Below are 16,415 nucleotides of genomic sequence, written 5' to 3'. Positions count from 1 at the left end.
GCCTTGCACTGAAGAATACTGGTGTAGAAAGACTGAGGTTGAGATACACTAAAGCAGGGCTGCCCAAGTCCAGTCCTCGAGATCTACTTGCAGGCCAGGTTTTCAGGATATCTACAATGAATATGCATGAGAGAGATTTGCCTGCACTGCCTTCTTGGTATGCAAATCTCTCTCTTGCATGTTCATTGTGGATATCCTGAAAACCTGGCCTGCCAGTAGATCTCGAGGACTGGACTTGGGCAGCCCTGCACTAAAGAATGACACAGGATGGTTTCTCACAGTTATCTGCAGAGATGGGGATGGTTATCCGCAGGGATGGGGACAAATTATGTTCAAACAACAACTCAAACCAAAACCCTATATTGAAAAAGATACGCCCTCTGCAACACTAAAAGGCCTTACTCACATGTACTCATCAACCATACACCATACAAGGAGAAAGAAAAAGAAAAAGAAGTGGAGAAAAAGGCCTCAGTTCGACCAAAAAAATCTCCACTCCTTTAGAAAACACCACTCCTGCATGAAGAACAAAAACTGTACAGAGAAAAAGCAACTGTTAATAGCCTGCAGAGCAATATCAAAACAGCACGCCAAAGCACTCACGCCCACAACTGGTGATATCAGTGGATAAAGTGAAAGCTGTAGCAATACGGTGTGATAGCTTGAGAAGCATGGCGGGTCTGGAAAATGTGTAGTGTGAGCAGTGGAACCATCACCCCTGACGCAGCGACACGACGTGAAACGGAGGGTTCCCCTTTGGGTGCAGCGGCTGGTTTTCCTCTAGTTTTTTTTGCTTTTCATGCTATGTACTGGACCGTATTGCTACAGCTTTCACTTTATCCACTGATATCACCAGTTGTGGGCGTGAGTGCTTTGGCGTGCTGTTTTGATATCGCTCTGCAGGCTATTACAGTTGCTTTTTCTCTATACAGTTTTTGTTCTTCATGCAGGAGTGGTGTTTTCTAAAGGAGTGGAGTTTTTTTGGTCAAATGAAGCTGAACTGAGGCCTTTTTCTCCACTTCTTTTTCTTTCTCCTTGTATGGTGTATGGTTGATGAGTGCATGTGAGTAAGGCCTTTTAGTGTTGCAGAGGGTGTATCTTTTTCCATATAGGGTTTTGATTTGAGTTGTTGTTTGGATTATATTGACCCTGGTCTTGAGATAAAGTGTTTAGTGGGACAAATTCTGTCCCCATATAATTCTCTTACTTAACAGTGACTCAAGGATATTATCAAAAATAAAACAAATTTCAAGATAAAAGAGCTTACATGCACATAGGGGTTCTTTTACTAAGGCACGCTAGACCAGTGGTTCCCAACCCTGTCCTGGAGGACCACCAGGCCAATCGGGTTTTCAGGCTAGCCCTAATGAATATGCATGGAGTAGATTTGCATGCCTGTCATTTCCATTATATGCAAATCTTTCTCATGCATATTCATTATAGATAGCCTGAAAACCAGATTGGCCTGGTGGTCCACCAGGACAGGGTTGGGAACCATTGAGCTAGACATTTTAACGCATGCTAAATGCTAATGCCTCCATTGTAGTCCATGGACACGTTAGCGTTTAGCGCACCTTAGTAAAAGGACCCCATAGTTACACACAAAGGGATGTGGCATTCCCCTTTGACATGATAGAGACTTACAAGATCATGAAGGGCATAGAGAGAGTAGAGAGGGACAGATTCTTCAGACTTTCGAATAATAAAAGAACAAGAGGGCATTCAGAAAAGTTGAAAGGGGATAGATTCAAAACGAATGCTAGGAAGTTCTTCTTTACCCAACGTGTGGTGGACACCTGGAATGCGTTTCCAGAGAGCATAATAGGGCAGAGTACGGTACTGGGGTTCAAGAAAGGATTGGACAATTTCCTGCTGGAAAAGGGGATAGAGGGGTATAGATAGAGGATTACTGCACAGGTCCTGGACCTGTTGGGCCGCCGCGTGAGTGGACTGCTGGGCACGATGGACCTCAGGTCTGACCCAGCAGAGGCATTGCTTATGTTCTTATGTCCCTTCAGCACAATGCCTCACAAGCAGGTACCTTTTTCAAGTCCTGATTTAATGACACCACACACACAAGCACCCTATCTCCTCCCATTACCAATTTGGGTAGAGATAGTTAGCAAGAAATATAGTCTTGACAGCAGCTCTTCAAGTGGTAAATAGAACTGCTAGCTGGTTCAGCACAGAGTGGATGATGGCAAACTTCTTTCTATAGCAGAAGCCCTAAAATATTTTTCGTACACCAAAAAACCTCACCCAACACAAGGATCCCCATCTCTCAGAACCACACTTAGGCTCCCCCAATCACTCTCCAGGGCTACCATCTTGTTGGTGGTAGAGAAAAGGCAGGAGAACTCCCAGTCACTGTCAATGCCGGCTCAACTGACAAAACAGCTGTAAGGTTCTCCTGCAACAGACTTACCGTGGGAGATCCCAGCAGGCATTTTGTCAGCGGATCCAATATGAGCAAATGAGACTGGGGATTGCTTCACTCCAAACTGATGTGGAACCCCTGAAGAGAGTTTGCAGAACCCAATTTGGGAATCACTGATCTTTCCAATCAGCAACAAACAACAAGTTTCACCTAAGTCAGCAGAAGTGTCCATCCAGATCAGCCAGTGGCTGTACATCTCACAGCAAAGCTGCAATAGCTTCCCGAGACTATCAAGTAGATTTCTGCAGCCTGAAGGTATGCCTCTAACTGATAAGTGAGATATGATGGTCATATGACTTGTAGACTCAAATACAGACAGAGTAATGCTGCTGCTGTCATCATAGCCTGTCAGTGTGTGATCCCAGCAGCAGCACAAGCAACCCAGGGTCCTTGTTTCCCATGCTGGAATGCTAAGAGAGAAAAACCTTCTCATACAAACACGCAAAGTTAAGGATCAAGGTAAATAATCACAAAAGCTTTCTGAAGGCAGAACCTGGTCAGTTTCAAAGCAACTAAACCCTCAGGTCTATCTCAAAGATTTTCTGCAAGCCCAGTGTCTTATTAGAATTCAGATCAAAATTACACAAACAGCTATCAATCAACCTCTAATACAATATGTCATTAATTAGGCCATTTTCATGTCAACACAAAACCATTATCATGCAGGACAAAACCAAAACATAGGCACCAGAACTAGATGTGATGTTGTCCCATAAAAGTTATCACTAGTACATCCCCTAATACAGCATATTTGATCCTGCATACTTTACTCTGCGTCTAAATGCCTTTCTGGGTTGTTGTTGTTTTTCTTCTGAAAGCCTACATTTTCAGAAATACTAAATAGTAGAGGATCACAGGATTGAATTTACAATGCAAAACAAAGAAAAAGGTTACTCAGCATACCTCATAATTCCTAGCACTGGTATTAGCTGCCTTCTCCAGCTCAATACGAGCTCGTTTATGGCTAAGCTCCATCTGCATTTTCTCACGCTCCGCTTGTACAAGTTGAGATTTTGAACGGATCTTCTCTTCTTGTTCTTCCAACTGACCGGATCAAGAATATGTGAAGGTAGACACAGAAAGAGAGAAAAGAACTAGAGAATCAGTGACAGCAGACAAACCTTTATAAGGACCAAGGTTGGTCCTGTCAGAGCCCATTTTGCCTACCAGTTTTCTATTTCAAATACAAAATATTGGTGGCTTAAATAATTGTTCCCATTTCTGCTTTCTACCAGAATTCATAGCGAAGCAGCGTTGTGAACAATACTGGAAACTATCATGATAACTAAAGGTAGGTAAGGGCTGAATAATAGCACACAGGTCAATGAAACTAAAATTCAAGTGCACCATGTTAAACAATTCATCAAACCGATAGCTTTCTATTTTATTTTTTAGTACAGTGAATTCTATAATCTGTTATATTAACACTCTCCTCATATACAAAAGAGGAAAAGGTTTCTTTCAGAGCTGAAAAGTCAAGGCTTCCTTTAATAGCATAATTCTTCACCCTGAAACCAGGGAATTGAAAGAAAGTAACTTTAACAAAAAAAAAAAAAAAAACCCACAAAAAAAACCCCCACAATTCACCTGAAACCTCTGCAGATACTGTTGCTGCAGGGAGCTACCAGAGGAGCTGGGAGTAACCAGGCTGGATGACATCCCTTCGGATCGTCGAGAAAGAAAAGTATTAAACGATTTCAGGGTGGAAAAGACAGTAGTATTGTCCTCCATATCCTCCATGATAATGTTGGACTGGGATCAGCAGGATCTAAAAAAAACCCAAGGGATATACGTTCAAAAGCATCATCATAAACGTTTAAACTCTACAATAATAATAATTTTAATCTTATAAACCGCCATATCGAAAAAGTTCTAGGCGGTTCACAACAAGGTGGGCTAATACATGGGATGCAGATAAAATACAAATTAGAATAATGGACTTAAAAACAGATAAAGACAGAAAGCATTTACAATATAATGGCAGGGAAAGAAGTAATACATAGAACAGATCAAATACATCAAGTTGAATATAATGAAAAATTGAAGCAGAATGCATCCATCCTATCATTCTCTCTGTCTATCCAAAATAGATTGTAAGCTCTTCAGAACAGGGACTGATCTATTACATTTGCAGCGCTGCGTACGACTTTCAGCGCTATAGACGTTTTAAATAGTAGCAGTAGAAGCGTTTAGAACTGTAAAGTGTAGAAAAACCTTAAAAGTCGCACGCGCCGACCACCGTCCCCCACGGTCTGAACACCTCTCCCTGAACCTCTTTTTCCCACCCTACCTTCAAATTCTCACCTGCAACCGCCCCGCCAATTTCCTTCGCCAGCGCCCCGCCCCCCTCAAGATGCGCCGGAAATAGGAAACGCGTCGAGGGGGCGGGGTTAAAGACGGGTTTAGGACATCTAGTTTCGATTTGCTGGGTGGCCTTTCGTGTGTCACTGAAGGGGGCGCTTGGAGAGAATTCCCGACGCGGGCTGCGCCGTTGCCGCGCGCGCGTGCGTGCGTGACTAGAGAAGAGCAGCGCGAGCGTGCGAAGCGTCACCTGGAGTGGACCCTCCTTGCTTTGCGCTCGACTTTACGCGCTCTACCTGTCCGCCTTGCAATATGTAAATATAAGATCGCTTTATGCTCGTAGTTTTATTTTATTTGAGACAGGATTTTTTTTTTCTTTTGAATATAACTCACAAAGAGTCATGTTCTGTATCAGTGTCTCTGTTTTTTAGCTCGGGCTCACTGTGGGCCTGTTTTACAAAGCCGTGCGCGGTAACGGCCGCCAAGCCCATAGAGATTTAGGGCTCCTATTACTAAGCTGCGTTAGGGCTTTAACGCGTGGAACAGTGCGCGCTAGACGCTAACGGCAGTATTGAGCTGGCATTAGTTCTAGCCGTAGTGTGGGGTTAGCGCGCGCTAAAAACGCTAACGCACCTTCGTAAAAGCCCTTAAAGGGCTTCGGGGCTGTTGCCGCGCGGCTTTGTAAAACAGGCAGTATAATTGAAATTATAAAATTGCAAAATCAACAAAAAATTAAATTTGAGAGTTATTTATTTAAAGTTCTTTAAGCTATGTATGGGGTAATTGTGACAAGGGTGAAACTAACCCCACCCCCCCTCTTTTACAAAAGCGTAACACGGTTTTTAGTGCCAGCTGTGGCGGTAACAGCTCCTATGCTCATAGGAATGCTATGAGCGTTAGAGCTGTTACTGCCACACCCGGCGCTAAAAACCACACTACGCTTTTGTAAAAGGGGGATAAAGTAGATAGAATAGAATTACTAATCAATGCAATGGATATGCTTGTTTTTGAGTGCAAATTAACTCTAAACGCGGCTCGATAGTGGACAAGCAAACATGCATTTCATCATCCACTGTCTGCAGTCCTTCTCTTTTTTTATTATTTAATTTTTGTCAGAGCTAAAAATCCAAGTTTGCAAAGATAAGAAGATCCAAACGGTAGGAAAGCCTTGATTGCTTTGCTGCTCAAGTTAGAATAACTACTGCATATAAAAATAAAATTACTTGCCATTAGTTTTTAAAGACCAATCATGTCAAAGAATAATGCTTGTCTGGGCAGTTGTATCCTTATGCACACAGATGCTCATAACATTGACAGACTCTTGCTTACGCAACATACATATAATCTCTTCCGGTGTATACTTAGAAAGGGGATTTTTAAATATAAAGTAAATTTCTGGGATCTCTTGTGGCACACCTGGACTCTCTTCAGGTCACACCACTGTGCCGTGGCACACAGTTTGAGAGAGACTGTTATATCGTAGGAGCTATCTCTGTGGGTGCTTGAGCACCCCCAATATTGAACAAACTCCTTCACTATGTCCAAGGAGAGGTAATTTATATTAGGCGTAGCACCCCCCCATCCCCCAGTCATTTTGAAAAGTTTTAAATGTGTGAATGTTTATGCATGTGTAGTACACCTGCCAACAGGAGTATGCCAACTTTTAAGATGTTTGCCTTTAGGTATTCCTAAGGATTACATTTGTGTGGAGCTGTTGTGGATCTGTGTAGTTATTTTATAAAATAGGCATATGTCAGCAGCACAATTCAGGCATTTAGCTGCACTTTCCTTGAATCAGGTATAATTTTGAGGGAGAAAACTTGTACAGCTGCCGTGCCTGCCGATGAGCTGGATTTTCTGTGACCAAGCTCTCTTTGGAGTCACTGTCCTGCACATTTTTGGGGGAAGGGAGCAAGGAATTGCTGAACCATGGGAATGGAGGTGTAGGAAGAGGGAACAGGGAATTGCTGAACTATAGAGGTTTAGAAGAGGGACAGGGTGATGCTGGACCATAGGATAGAGAATGACATGGGGAATAGGGAGAGCCTGTGGCCATGGGAACAAACTGTTTTGCCATTTTTGCAGTGACTGTGAAAGTTGTGGAGGATTTGCACGGAGGGTCGTGGTGGATTGCCTTTGATGCAGGAAGTATTTTACCCCTGACGCTGCAAAAGTGAAACGGAGATTTCCCCGTCGGATGAGCTGCTTATCCACAAGGCCTGGGTAGTGTGGCTTGCGAATAAGCCTGATTGGAGACAGTTCGTGGTCAGCTAAGTTTTTCTTTTTTCCTTGCTCAAGTTGCAATATTTCTGACTGTACCTCTGGACTGCAATCTTTTTTCACACAATGTTTGTATGTGAGATTTTGGCGTGCTGGATGTGAGGTGTTTTTTGGGGGATTGCTACTGTGCCTCATTTTTTCACCACTGTTTTTGATATAGTAAAGACACATAAGTGGAGTTTTTTTAGCCATATAAAGCTTAACTGAGGCTTTTTCTCCACTTTTTTTCTCTGTCTTCTTTTTTCAGACTTGGTGTATGTGTGATGTGTGGGTGGCCTTGCAGTGTCCCATAAGACCCTGGAATGTTCTATTTAGGGCGCATTTTGAGGTAAATGGTGATTATTTGTGTCCCTATCCTAAGTTGGAGTAGTGTAACAAACTGTTTACCCATGTCATTCTCTAAAAGCTTGAGAGTAGCCTTAAACAGGCTGTTCCAACTAGATGGAACCACATCTATAAAATATCTGTGCTAAAACCGCCTAGTTATAGGCAGTTAAGAAATCTTTTAATTAAATAAAGTGGTGAACTGGATTAGAAACTGGTTGACGGACAGACGTCAGAGGGTGGTGGTTAATGAAATTTGCTCGGAGGAAGGAAAGGTGAGTAGTGGAGTGCCTAAAGGATCGGTGATGGGGCCGATTCTATTCAATGTTTGTGAGCGATATTGCTGAAGGGTTAGAAGGAAAGGTTTGCCTTTTTGAAGATGATACCAAGATTGGTAACAGAGTGGACACCCCGGAAGGAGTGGAAAACATGAAAAAGGATCTGCAAAAGTTGGAAGAATGGTCCTAAGTCTGTCAACTAAAATCCAATGCAAAGAAGTGCAGAGTGATGCATTTCAGGGAGTAGAAATCTGAGGGAGATGTACGTGTTGGGAGGTGAGAGGCTAATATCCACAGATGGGGAGAGGAACCTTGGGGTGAAAATTTCTGATGATCTGAAGGTGACAAAGCAGTGTGGCAAGGTGGTAGCTGTAGCCAGGAGGATGCTAGACTGTATAGAGAGAGGCGTAACCAGCAGAAGAAAGGATGTGTTGATGAGGCACCACTTGGAGTATTGTGTTCAGTTTTGGAAGCCTTATCTGGTCAAGGATATTTAAAAAACTTGAAGCGGTCCAGAGGAAAGCGACAAAAATGGGAGGGGGGAGGGGTTTGCGCCAAAAGAAGTACAAAAAGATACTGGAAGACCTCAACATATATACACTGGAGGAGAGGAGGGACAGGGGTGATATGATATGGACATTAAGAAGCTGCTTTTAGTTCAGAGCAATGCCATTTGGACTGACCACAGCGCTTTGGACCTTCTGCAACATCATGATGGTGATAAGAACATAAGAATTGCTGCTATTGGGTCAGACCAGTGGTCCATCATGCCCAGCAGTCCGCTCACGCGGCGGCCCTCTGGTCAAAGACCAGCACCCTAACTGAGACTAGTTCTACAGGTAGTGGCCTTTCTTTGCAGAATGTGAATTTGGGTTCACCCATCTGGACAACTGGTTCATCCAAACAAGTTCAAACTAGGAGCTCTTCGGTCATTGCACTGCTGAAATGTCTCAGATGGATGGTGAATTATACCAGGACCCAGTTGGCTTCACAAGAGTAGTTCTTGTATTTAGTTCTCATGTTTTTGGTGTTTTGGAGCTGTGAGGCCTAGTTGTTCAGGGTTCACTTGTTTGGTGGAGTTTTTTTTTCCTCCTGACTTTTATTGTAAAAAAAATAAATAAATAATGCTGTCCTGGAAGGAGATGCATCGTGTATGAGCAGCATCGCATGCGCCTCTGGCAGGAGATGCAGGTTCTTTTTGGGTTACAGAAGGGGGAATGTTCTTCCCATTTTGTGAGTTCTGCTGTGCTATTTGGGGACTGACTCTCAGTGGACTTAGAAATCAGTAATCCTTGGTATCCATCTTCTGGTGGGAATGCATAACCCAGGAGTGGAGGGACTAAAGGAAAGAAAATTTATCAGATAAGACTTAATTTTTCCTTATGTATCTTGTTGATAAAAGAGATTGTACAGATTGTTTTCATTGCATAGACAAGGGATTCAGTCCCATCCTAACAATACTAAATTTTCCATGACAAAAGAAACAGTATCTGTGATTTTTAATACTACTATGTGAACTGAGAATGTGGTAACTGCAGCCAGCCACCTCAGAGTCTAGAGAGTACATTTTCAGACTAAACTGTGCATGCAAAATGTTAACTGCTGGTGGCTATCAGCAGGATAATATTTTATTGAGGGGGTCCTAGTCAAGGTCTTTACTCTGGGCCACAAAGTGTAGCAAAAGCCTGACTGGCTCAGACTGACTGTAGACTGTTGATTTAGTCCTGGATAAACCTCACTACCTCTATGTCTTGTCCTAAAGTTTGCAGCACTCGATGATTGCCTCGCTTCATTTCCGAATGTTCCATATGACAATGTGCTTCCAGCGAAGCAAGACGGCGATAGAACAGGGCTGGCTGGCACGGCAGCAGCGAGACCCCTTTGTGAAGGCAGCACACAGAGAGAATTATCGTTGTCGTAGCGCTTTCAAACTTCTGGAGATGGATGAAAAGCATCATATTCTACGCCCAGGACTTTGTGTGGTAGACTGTGGTGCTGCTCCAGGAGCATGGAGTCAAGTGGCTGTTCAGAGGGTCAATGCTGCCGGCACAAGTAAGTATTCCAATGTTTAATAAATGGATGTGAAAAAGGATTAAACGCAATAGAGTTCAGTACAAGAACTGCACTTTAATCAAGCCAGTGTATCATAAACTGTCCAGCAGAGTCCAGGTGTGCTCCAATGCCGGCGAGGAGGAGAGGTGCCAGTTGATTACAGGACATGCCTCTCGTGGCGACAGGCATGTCCTGTAGTCAGGCAGCCGGTGCCGGCACCTCTGCTCCTTCCCCTCACCTCTCCAACTACAGCACACACATCCCCCACCCACCAGCAGTAATAGGAAGCTCAGGGCCACGCCTGGAGGATATCCGCTTATCTGCGTGACGTCAATGTCCTTGCATTTCTGGGTGCCCTCCAGCCACAGGCCCAAGATTAGTGTTCCACAGCTTAAAAAGTTTGTGACACACTGGTCAAGACAGTGTACCCAAACAACTAGTGCAAATACAGCAAGAGAATTCCAGCTTAGAATCTTAAGAGTTTATTTTGAAAGGAGGGATCCAAGGTGGGCAAGGGTGGTCCGCGAGGGCCACAACTCAGTTGGATTTTCAAGATTTCCACAATGACTACACATGTACTGCTTCCACTGGATGCAGCTAGATCTCGTGTTTAGTCACTGTGGAAAGCTTGAAAACCCAACAGAGTTGTGGCCCTCGAGGACCATGCTTGCCCACACCTAGACTGATCGAAGTTGTGGTTGTTGTTTAGCCATCTGAGCTTGCTAAAAATCCATTTTATAGACAACTTTCACTTTGCAGATTGTGTGTTATGGATGATCCAAGTTTCCAAGTTTTATCAATGTTTGATATACGGCCTAAAAATTGTCAAAGCGGTTAACAACAATCGTATTTACAAATCTTTAAAATTATGGGGAACATATTTAAGACTAGATACTAACAGGACTTAAAGGAACAACCGGGAGAGAGGAATTGGCTTTAGTTTCAGAAGAGTGTTTGGTTTTTAAACAGGAATTGTTTATTTTTACTATTGACAGAGCCAGATCGTCCTGTTGGTTTTGTAATAGGAGTAGATCTTCTTCACTGCTCACCTTTGGAGGGAGCAATCTTCTTAGCCAATGCTGACATTACTAATTCAAGAACCCACATGAACATCAAAGACAAGCTTCCAACAGGAAAGGCTGATGTCATCTTGAGTGATATGGCTCCCAATGCCTGTGGGATTCGAGACCTAGACCACCATAGACTTGTTAACATGTGTTTGTCACTTCTTGACCTTGCACAGAGTATTCTCAGTCCTGGAGGTACCCTTCTGTGCAAACTGTGGGATGGAGGGGAAAGCAGTGTTCTGCGAAACAGACTGGTGCAGGTTTTCCAGGATGTGAAGACTGTGAAACCACATGCTAGTAGGAAAGAATCTGCAGAGACCTATTTCCTAGCAAAATCTTACCAAAAAGAGAGAGATTTTACCAGAGGATAAATATTCCCTTTCAAATATTAAGACATTGTACTATGACCTTAACAAGTGATGGACAAGTATTTATGTATTTTTTTGATTGCTACCACATTTCAATATTCCACTCTACATAACAGCCAGTTTGTGTGGTCATCAACGGTTTAACTCCCAGCTGCCATCTGCCTTTATTAAGTCTGTTGGACAGTACTGAGTTCTCAGGGGAGAGCAGCAGTGTACCTCTGTGGCGAGCAGGGATGTCAGGTCCCACTAACAGAAAAGGCTTCCTTCTCTATCCTCAGGTTTACTATCATTTTAGTCTTATTAATACTAAGGTGTAATTAAAAAGTGTATGCCCAGATTACCCATTGTTCCAAGAGGCCTCGAACCTTTTTTTTTTTTTAAGCTGCATCTAGGTTCTGAAATTCATGTGTATTAAGTTGTGTGTAACGTAACCACAAAAGTGCATGTTGTGTGAAAAACAGTGCAAATAACCACAAAAGTGCATTTTGTGTGAAAAATAGTGCAAAAGGCCTAGAAATGTACAAAACCACCAAAGTACAGTCATTTTGTGACACCTTGGGGAAATGAACAGAATTGGGGTCTTTTACTTTTCTTTATTAATTGAACGTTGGTGAATTTTAGATTTGTTTCCAGCTTTTTACATATAATGAGAAAATATTTCATGCAGAAAGCGTGGACTGTGGTACCCTGCGCCAACTTTTTACACTGGTGTGTCCCCACCCCTCCAATCTGGTCGCTTTCTCCTTCCCAACGGTGATTGGTGTCTTCCCCCTCCTGATGAACTAGGCGAGGCACTGGCTGATGATAAAGGGTGCCAAGATCCTAGGTTTAGATGAGTTAGTTTTTTATTTTCATTTAGCCTTTTTATTCATTTATTTATAGTCCACTTAATGCCTAAGTGGCTCACAATAAAACATACATAATATCAATAAACAAAACATAACTTTTAAACTAAATAAAACTATCAGAATAAATAAAAACAAAAGAATAAAAACAAGAATCATCTCTTCAAATGTAATCTTATTTTTTTCTGCAGGATCTAATTCCACATCTTCCAGTTAACAAGAATCTCCAATATCAAAGGCTTGAACTAAAAACAATTGTTTTAAGCACATTCCTGAACTGTAACAGAGCTCTAGAGTCGCATTATCCCAGATATCTTATTCCATAAGACTGGGCCTGCAACAGAAAAACAGGATTTCATAGTACTGACATACTTCACTTCCTCCCTTTTAAGTATGTTTTAGTACACATTTGTGTGTCATGAATCCCTTCCTCCAAGAGCTTACACTCGTAAATACAAGTAGAGAAATCTAATCTTTCCAATAACCTGCCTACAGGTAGTACTGACTTCATAGAGCTACCACACAGCAAAGTCAATTTGCATCTGTATTTGCTCCAGAACCAAGCAGAGGAAATGCAGGCATGCTTGCTGGTGAGTCCTAGTCCAAGGTATCTGCAAAGCAGCGACTTGATCCTCAATTCATACGTTTACTAAGCACTATTGTTTAGACCAGAGTTCAGCACAAGATATTCAGTTTGGACAATCAGCCCGCCATAATTTATTTGCGCTATAATTTGTTCCTCCTCGAAGCTAGGGACTCGCCAGAAAGTGTGCCTGCATGTCCCCTGCTTATCTCCGGAGAAAGCAAAGTTGCTTACATGTAACAGATATTCTCCGTAGACGGCAGAGGAATGCAGCCACACTTGCTTGCCCACCATCCCCACATAGCGAGACCTTTCTTCTAAATGAGTAGCAAAACTGATTAAGCAGGGGGAGGAGCTCAGAAGGTAAGATGTCTGCACATGCTCAGTAAGTTAAAAACAAAAAAAAAACCTTACTATACCTAGGGAAGAGCATCGGCACTCAGGCTGTCAGAGGACTTCACCAGCAAGTGTGGCTGCATTCCTCTTCTGTCAAGGAACTTTGCTTTCTCCTCACCCCAGCTGCTTCCCACTTACATAATAAAAAAACAAACAAACATTAAACAGTAGTACCTGCCCAGGGAGATAAGTAAAGCTTAATTTTAAAGAAAAAAAGGCAAATGCAGGGCTACAGTTTCAGAAAAATGGCAGGACAAGTCACTGTCTAGCTGATATTCATGATGATTTAAGCAGTTGGTGTAAGTCCATAACTAGCCAGAATTTGGTTATTATCCATTCTGCAACAAAACACAGCCACAAAGTTGGGTTTACATATATAGCAGTCTTAACTTTATATGTCACCTTGTCCTTAATAGTTTACACAGTTAAAGCTATCTAAATACACGCAGTGACTGAGTCGGTATTGATTTCTAAATTTCTGATGGAATGGATTAATTTTACACACACCTAAGGGGAATACAGTGGTGCCTCGCATAACGGACGCCTCGCACAGCGAACGCTGCGCACAACGAACTTTTTGTCGTGCTCCCCACAACGAACTTCGTTTCACACAACGAAGTCGCCCGAGGGGCCCGGGGGGGGGGGGGCGGAACTACTCTCGCCGAAGCCGGGAACAGCAGCACCCATGCAGAGAAGGAGAAGACGGCGTGTAGGGGACTCCAGTAAATGCAGAGCAGCAGCTGTGGCAATCAAAAAAAGAGGAGGTCTGCTGTTAAGGTGGACCAGGGTCCTGGAAAATTCGTGAAATCCTGCAATATTACCAGGATCTCAATACAAGTCCATGAGGATCCTGGAGATCCTGCAAATCCTGGTTTTACCCAGACCCGATTCTCTGGTCCTATCTTACGAGACCTGACCCATTTACAGCAAGTTAAGCCATGTTTAAGCTAACGAAAAAAAATCCAGAAAACATCAAAAGATTATTTCCTTTTTAACAAATAGTAATACTGTACCATGAAATACTGTTCCATCATCTCCCTCCACCTTACCCTGGATGCCGAGTTCTCCGGCCCTCTTTCTCGGCCAGCCGCACGCTTTCAGGGAGCAGCGCACGCGCGCATGCTCTGTTGCTCAATCTTCTCCTCTGACGCAACCGGAAACCGGAAGTTGCAGGAGAGTAGAACATTGACCAACTCCAGCAGCTGCGCGTGCACAGCTTTCTGGAAGCGTGCGGCTGGGTGAGGGAGAGGGCCGGCAGACTCCGCATACAAGGTGAGGTGGAGGGAGGGAAATGTAGGGCTGCAGAACGAATTATTGTGTTTTAAATGTATTCTTATGGGAAAACAGGGCTGCAGAACGAATTATTGTGTTTTAAATGTATTCTTATGGGAAAACGCGTTTCACACAACGAACGTTTCACATAACAAACTTGCTCCTGGAACGGATTAAGTTCGTTGTGTGAGGCACCACTGTATTTACTAAAGGATGTTCAGTTTTAGAGACCATATCTGGCTATGGATGTAAAAAAAAAAACAAAAAAAAACTTGAAGCGATCCAGAGGAAGGTGACAAATGGTATGGAGCTTCTGTCAAAAAACGTATGAGACTGGAAGACCTAAGTATGAGTTATGTATACTCTAGAAGAGAGGAGGGACAGGAGAGAGATGATATAAACACTTAAATATGTGAAAGGTATTAATATAGAAACAAATCTTTTCTAGAGAAGAGAAAAAGGTAAAACTGGAGGCCATGAATTGAGATTGCGGTGTAATGGCAGGAAATTCTTTTTGAGAGTGGTGGATGCTTGGCATGCCTTCCTGAGGGAGGTGGTGGAGACAAAAACAGTGACAAAATTGAAAAAGACATGAGACAAATGCAGATGATCTCTAATTAGAAAATAAATGGTATAAAAACAAACCTTAAATGGCTGCATGTGCGTGATGTGTTGAATGGCACTTAGATGACAACTGTGGCTGAAAAGCTAAGACTGGTTCTAGGCAGACTTGCACAGTGTGTGTCCCATATATGATAATTTAGTTTAGGATGGGCAGGAAAGGGCCTAGACAGCAACTCCGGTAGCTGGAACCTAAAAACAGCACCAGGCAGACTTCCATGATCTATGTCCCAGAAATGTCAAAGATAAACAATTTAATCATGAATTAATAATGCTTGCTACCTTTGGACAGCCTGGATGGACCATTCAGGTCTTTATCTGCTGTCATTTTTACTATGTTACTTATGAGCGTGGTAAATACCTGTTATTGTTCATATTAAGGAATTTTGGTGGGAGAAGGCATGCACACATTTTCCTGCAAGCACATAGCAGCTGCATTCCACTGGATCACAGTATCTCCTTCATTACATCCTAACAGTAACCATGTGCTAATGACTACATAAAACATGCTTTCAAAAAAAAAAAAGTTTTAGATTTGCAGTTAACATATGCTAAACTCTGTGTTAACCTTTACTAAAGGCCATTAGAATTTGGAGGTATGTTGGACATGGGATGAATGTTAAATCTGCATTAGGCTAGACTTGCAGGGGTGTCAAAGTTGGTCCTCGAGGGCCGCAATCCAGTCGGGTTTTCAGGATTTCCCCAATGAATATGCATGAGATCTATGTGCACGCACTGCTTTCAATGCATAGTCATTGGGGAAATCCTGAAAACCCGACCGGATTGCGGCCCTCGAGGACCGACTTTGACACCTGTGGGCTAGAGAGTTTCCTTCTGGAGTTGCTGAAGTGGAATATGTATTGGTGTTGGATTTTATTTTATTTTTTAATAAAGCCAGTAGCACCCAGTATACTTGCAAACAATTTCTAAATCCTTCTACATTTCCTTTGCCTGTTTGCATTTGTTGGTATGTAAGGGGGTTTTTTTTTCTGCACACAGTATAAATAGTCACTTGGAACCAAATTTCTATTAGCAATATTATTCTTGTGCTTTACTATAGTATCAGTTTTCTTAAGTGATCACAACTAAAAAAAAATCCCATAGCTCTATTGGTCATGGTCCAGGTTTTTCTGATACAGATGTTAATAGTACTTACGTGGTTAGCAATGCTGCCGTCTTCTGCTATCATCATGTCACAATCAGCTCTGGTTTGGCACTGAAGAATTTGACTTTGTTTACTAGCATCTAGAAACCTCTGGCCTCCAAGAGGACCCACAAGCAGTACTGGTGCCTCTCCAACTACCGACATCTGTAGTACCAAGTACAATTATGAATAGCACTGTGTTACCACAAATAGTAGCAGCTGCAAGAAGTCGGCACTGCCTGCAGCTCAGAGTTTGTCCTGACCCTTTTCCCAAAATAAACATCCCTGAAAACCAGAAATCCTAGCTATGATACACTATTGCTCTATGTTTGGAGAAAATTTACACAAAAAGCTTGGGAAAAGAGCCAGGCTTTCATCTGTTTTCTGAAGTGCATTTTGCTATATGGGTAGCCACAGTCCTTGAAGGACTCAAGTCAGGTTCTTAAG

General features: G+C 42.7%; 2 protein-coding genes across 6 annotated transcripts in view; one reads left to right on the top strand and one right to left on the bottom strand.

Annotated features, from left to right (window-relative positions):
- Positions 1-4,866, bottom strand: part of MAD1L1 (mitotic arrest deficient 1 like 1) — a 1,000,553-nt gene extending 995,687 nt beyond the window's left edge. The window contains exons 1-3 of one of the 3 annotated variants that reach the window (XM_033963126.1): positions 4,742-4,866; positions 4,025-4,205; positions 3,341-3,481 (exon numbers count right to left, since the gene is read on the bottom strand). In XM_033963126.1, the coding sequence (XP_033819017.1) occupies positions 3,341-3,481; positions 4,025-4,177 (294 nt within the window). In that variant the 5' untranslated portion in view covers positions 4,178-4,205; positions 4,742-4,866. The other 2 variants (XM_033963127.1, XM_033963125.1) reach the window with 2 other exon arrangements.
- On the top strand, positions 4,779-12,967 carry MRM2 (mitochondrial rRNA methyltransferase 2). Of its 3 annotated transcripts, XM_033963128.1 has the most exons (5): positions 4,779-5,052; positions 6,824-7,003; positions 7,266-7,346; positions 9,383-9,672; positions 10,668-12,967. In XM_033963128.1, the coding sequence occupies exons 3-5, from the start codon at positions 7,321-7,323 to the stop codon at positions 11,108-11,110; spliced, it is 759 nt and encodes a 252-aa protein (XP_033819019.1). In that variant the 5' UTR covers positions 4,779-5,052; positions 6,824-7,003; positions 7,266-7,320; the 3' UTR covers positions 11,111-12,967. The 3 variants fall into 3 exon arrangements, with proteins under 3 accessions (XP_033819019.1, XP_033819021.1, XP_033819020.1); XM_033963130.1 differs by lacking the exon at positions 7,266-7,346 and having other exon boundaries at positions 4,780-5,052; XM_033963129.1 differs by lacking the exons at positions 6,824-7,003; positions 7,266-7,346 and having other exon boundaries at positions 4,871-5,052.
- Positions 12,968-16,415: the final 3,448 nt, after the last annotated feature.

Source organism: Geotrypetes seraphini, chromosome 11 (genome assembly GCF_902459505.1).
Source record: "Geotrypetes seraphini chromosome 11, aGeoSer1.1, whole genome shotgun sequence".
Lineage (NCBI taxonomy): Eukaryota > Metazoa > Chordata > Amphibia > Gymnophiona > Dermophiidae > Geotrypetes > Geotrypetes seraphini.
The sequence above is the reverse complement of the archived record's forward strand: the minus strand, read 5'-3'. Positions and strand labels throughout refer to the sequence as shown.

What these genes read in the sequence shown, in the direction of transcription:
- MRM2 (XM_033963128.1), top strand. Translation starts at nt 7,321, where the DNA reads ATGTTCTATTTAGGGCGCATTTTGAG. An exon ending in TATTTAGGGCGCATTTTGAG is followed by an intron (nt 7,347 to 9,382) that starts GTAAATGGTGAT and finishes CTTGTCCTAAAG; the next exon opens with TTTGCAGCACTCGATGATTG. An exon ending in GGTCAATGCTGCCGGCACAA is followed by an intron (nt 9,673 to 10,667) that starts GTAAGTATTCCA and finishes TACTATTGACAG; the next exon opens with AGCCAGATCGTCCTGTTGGT.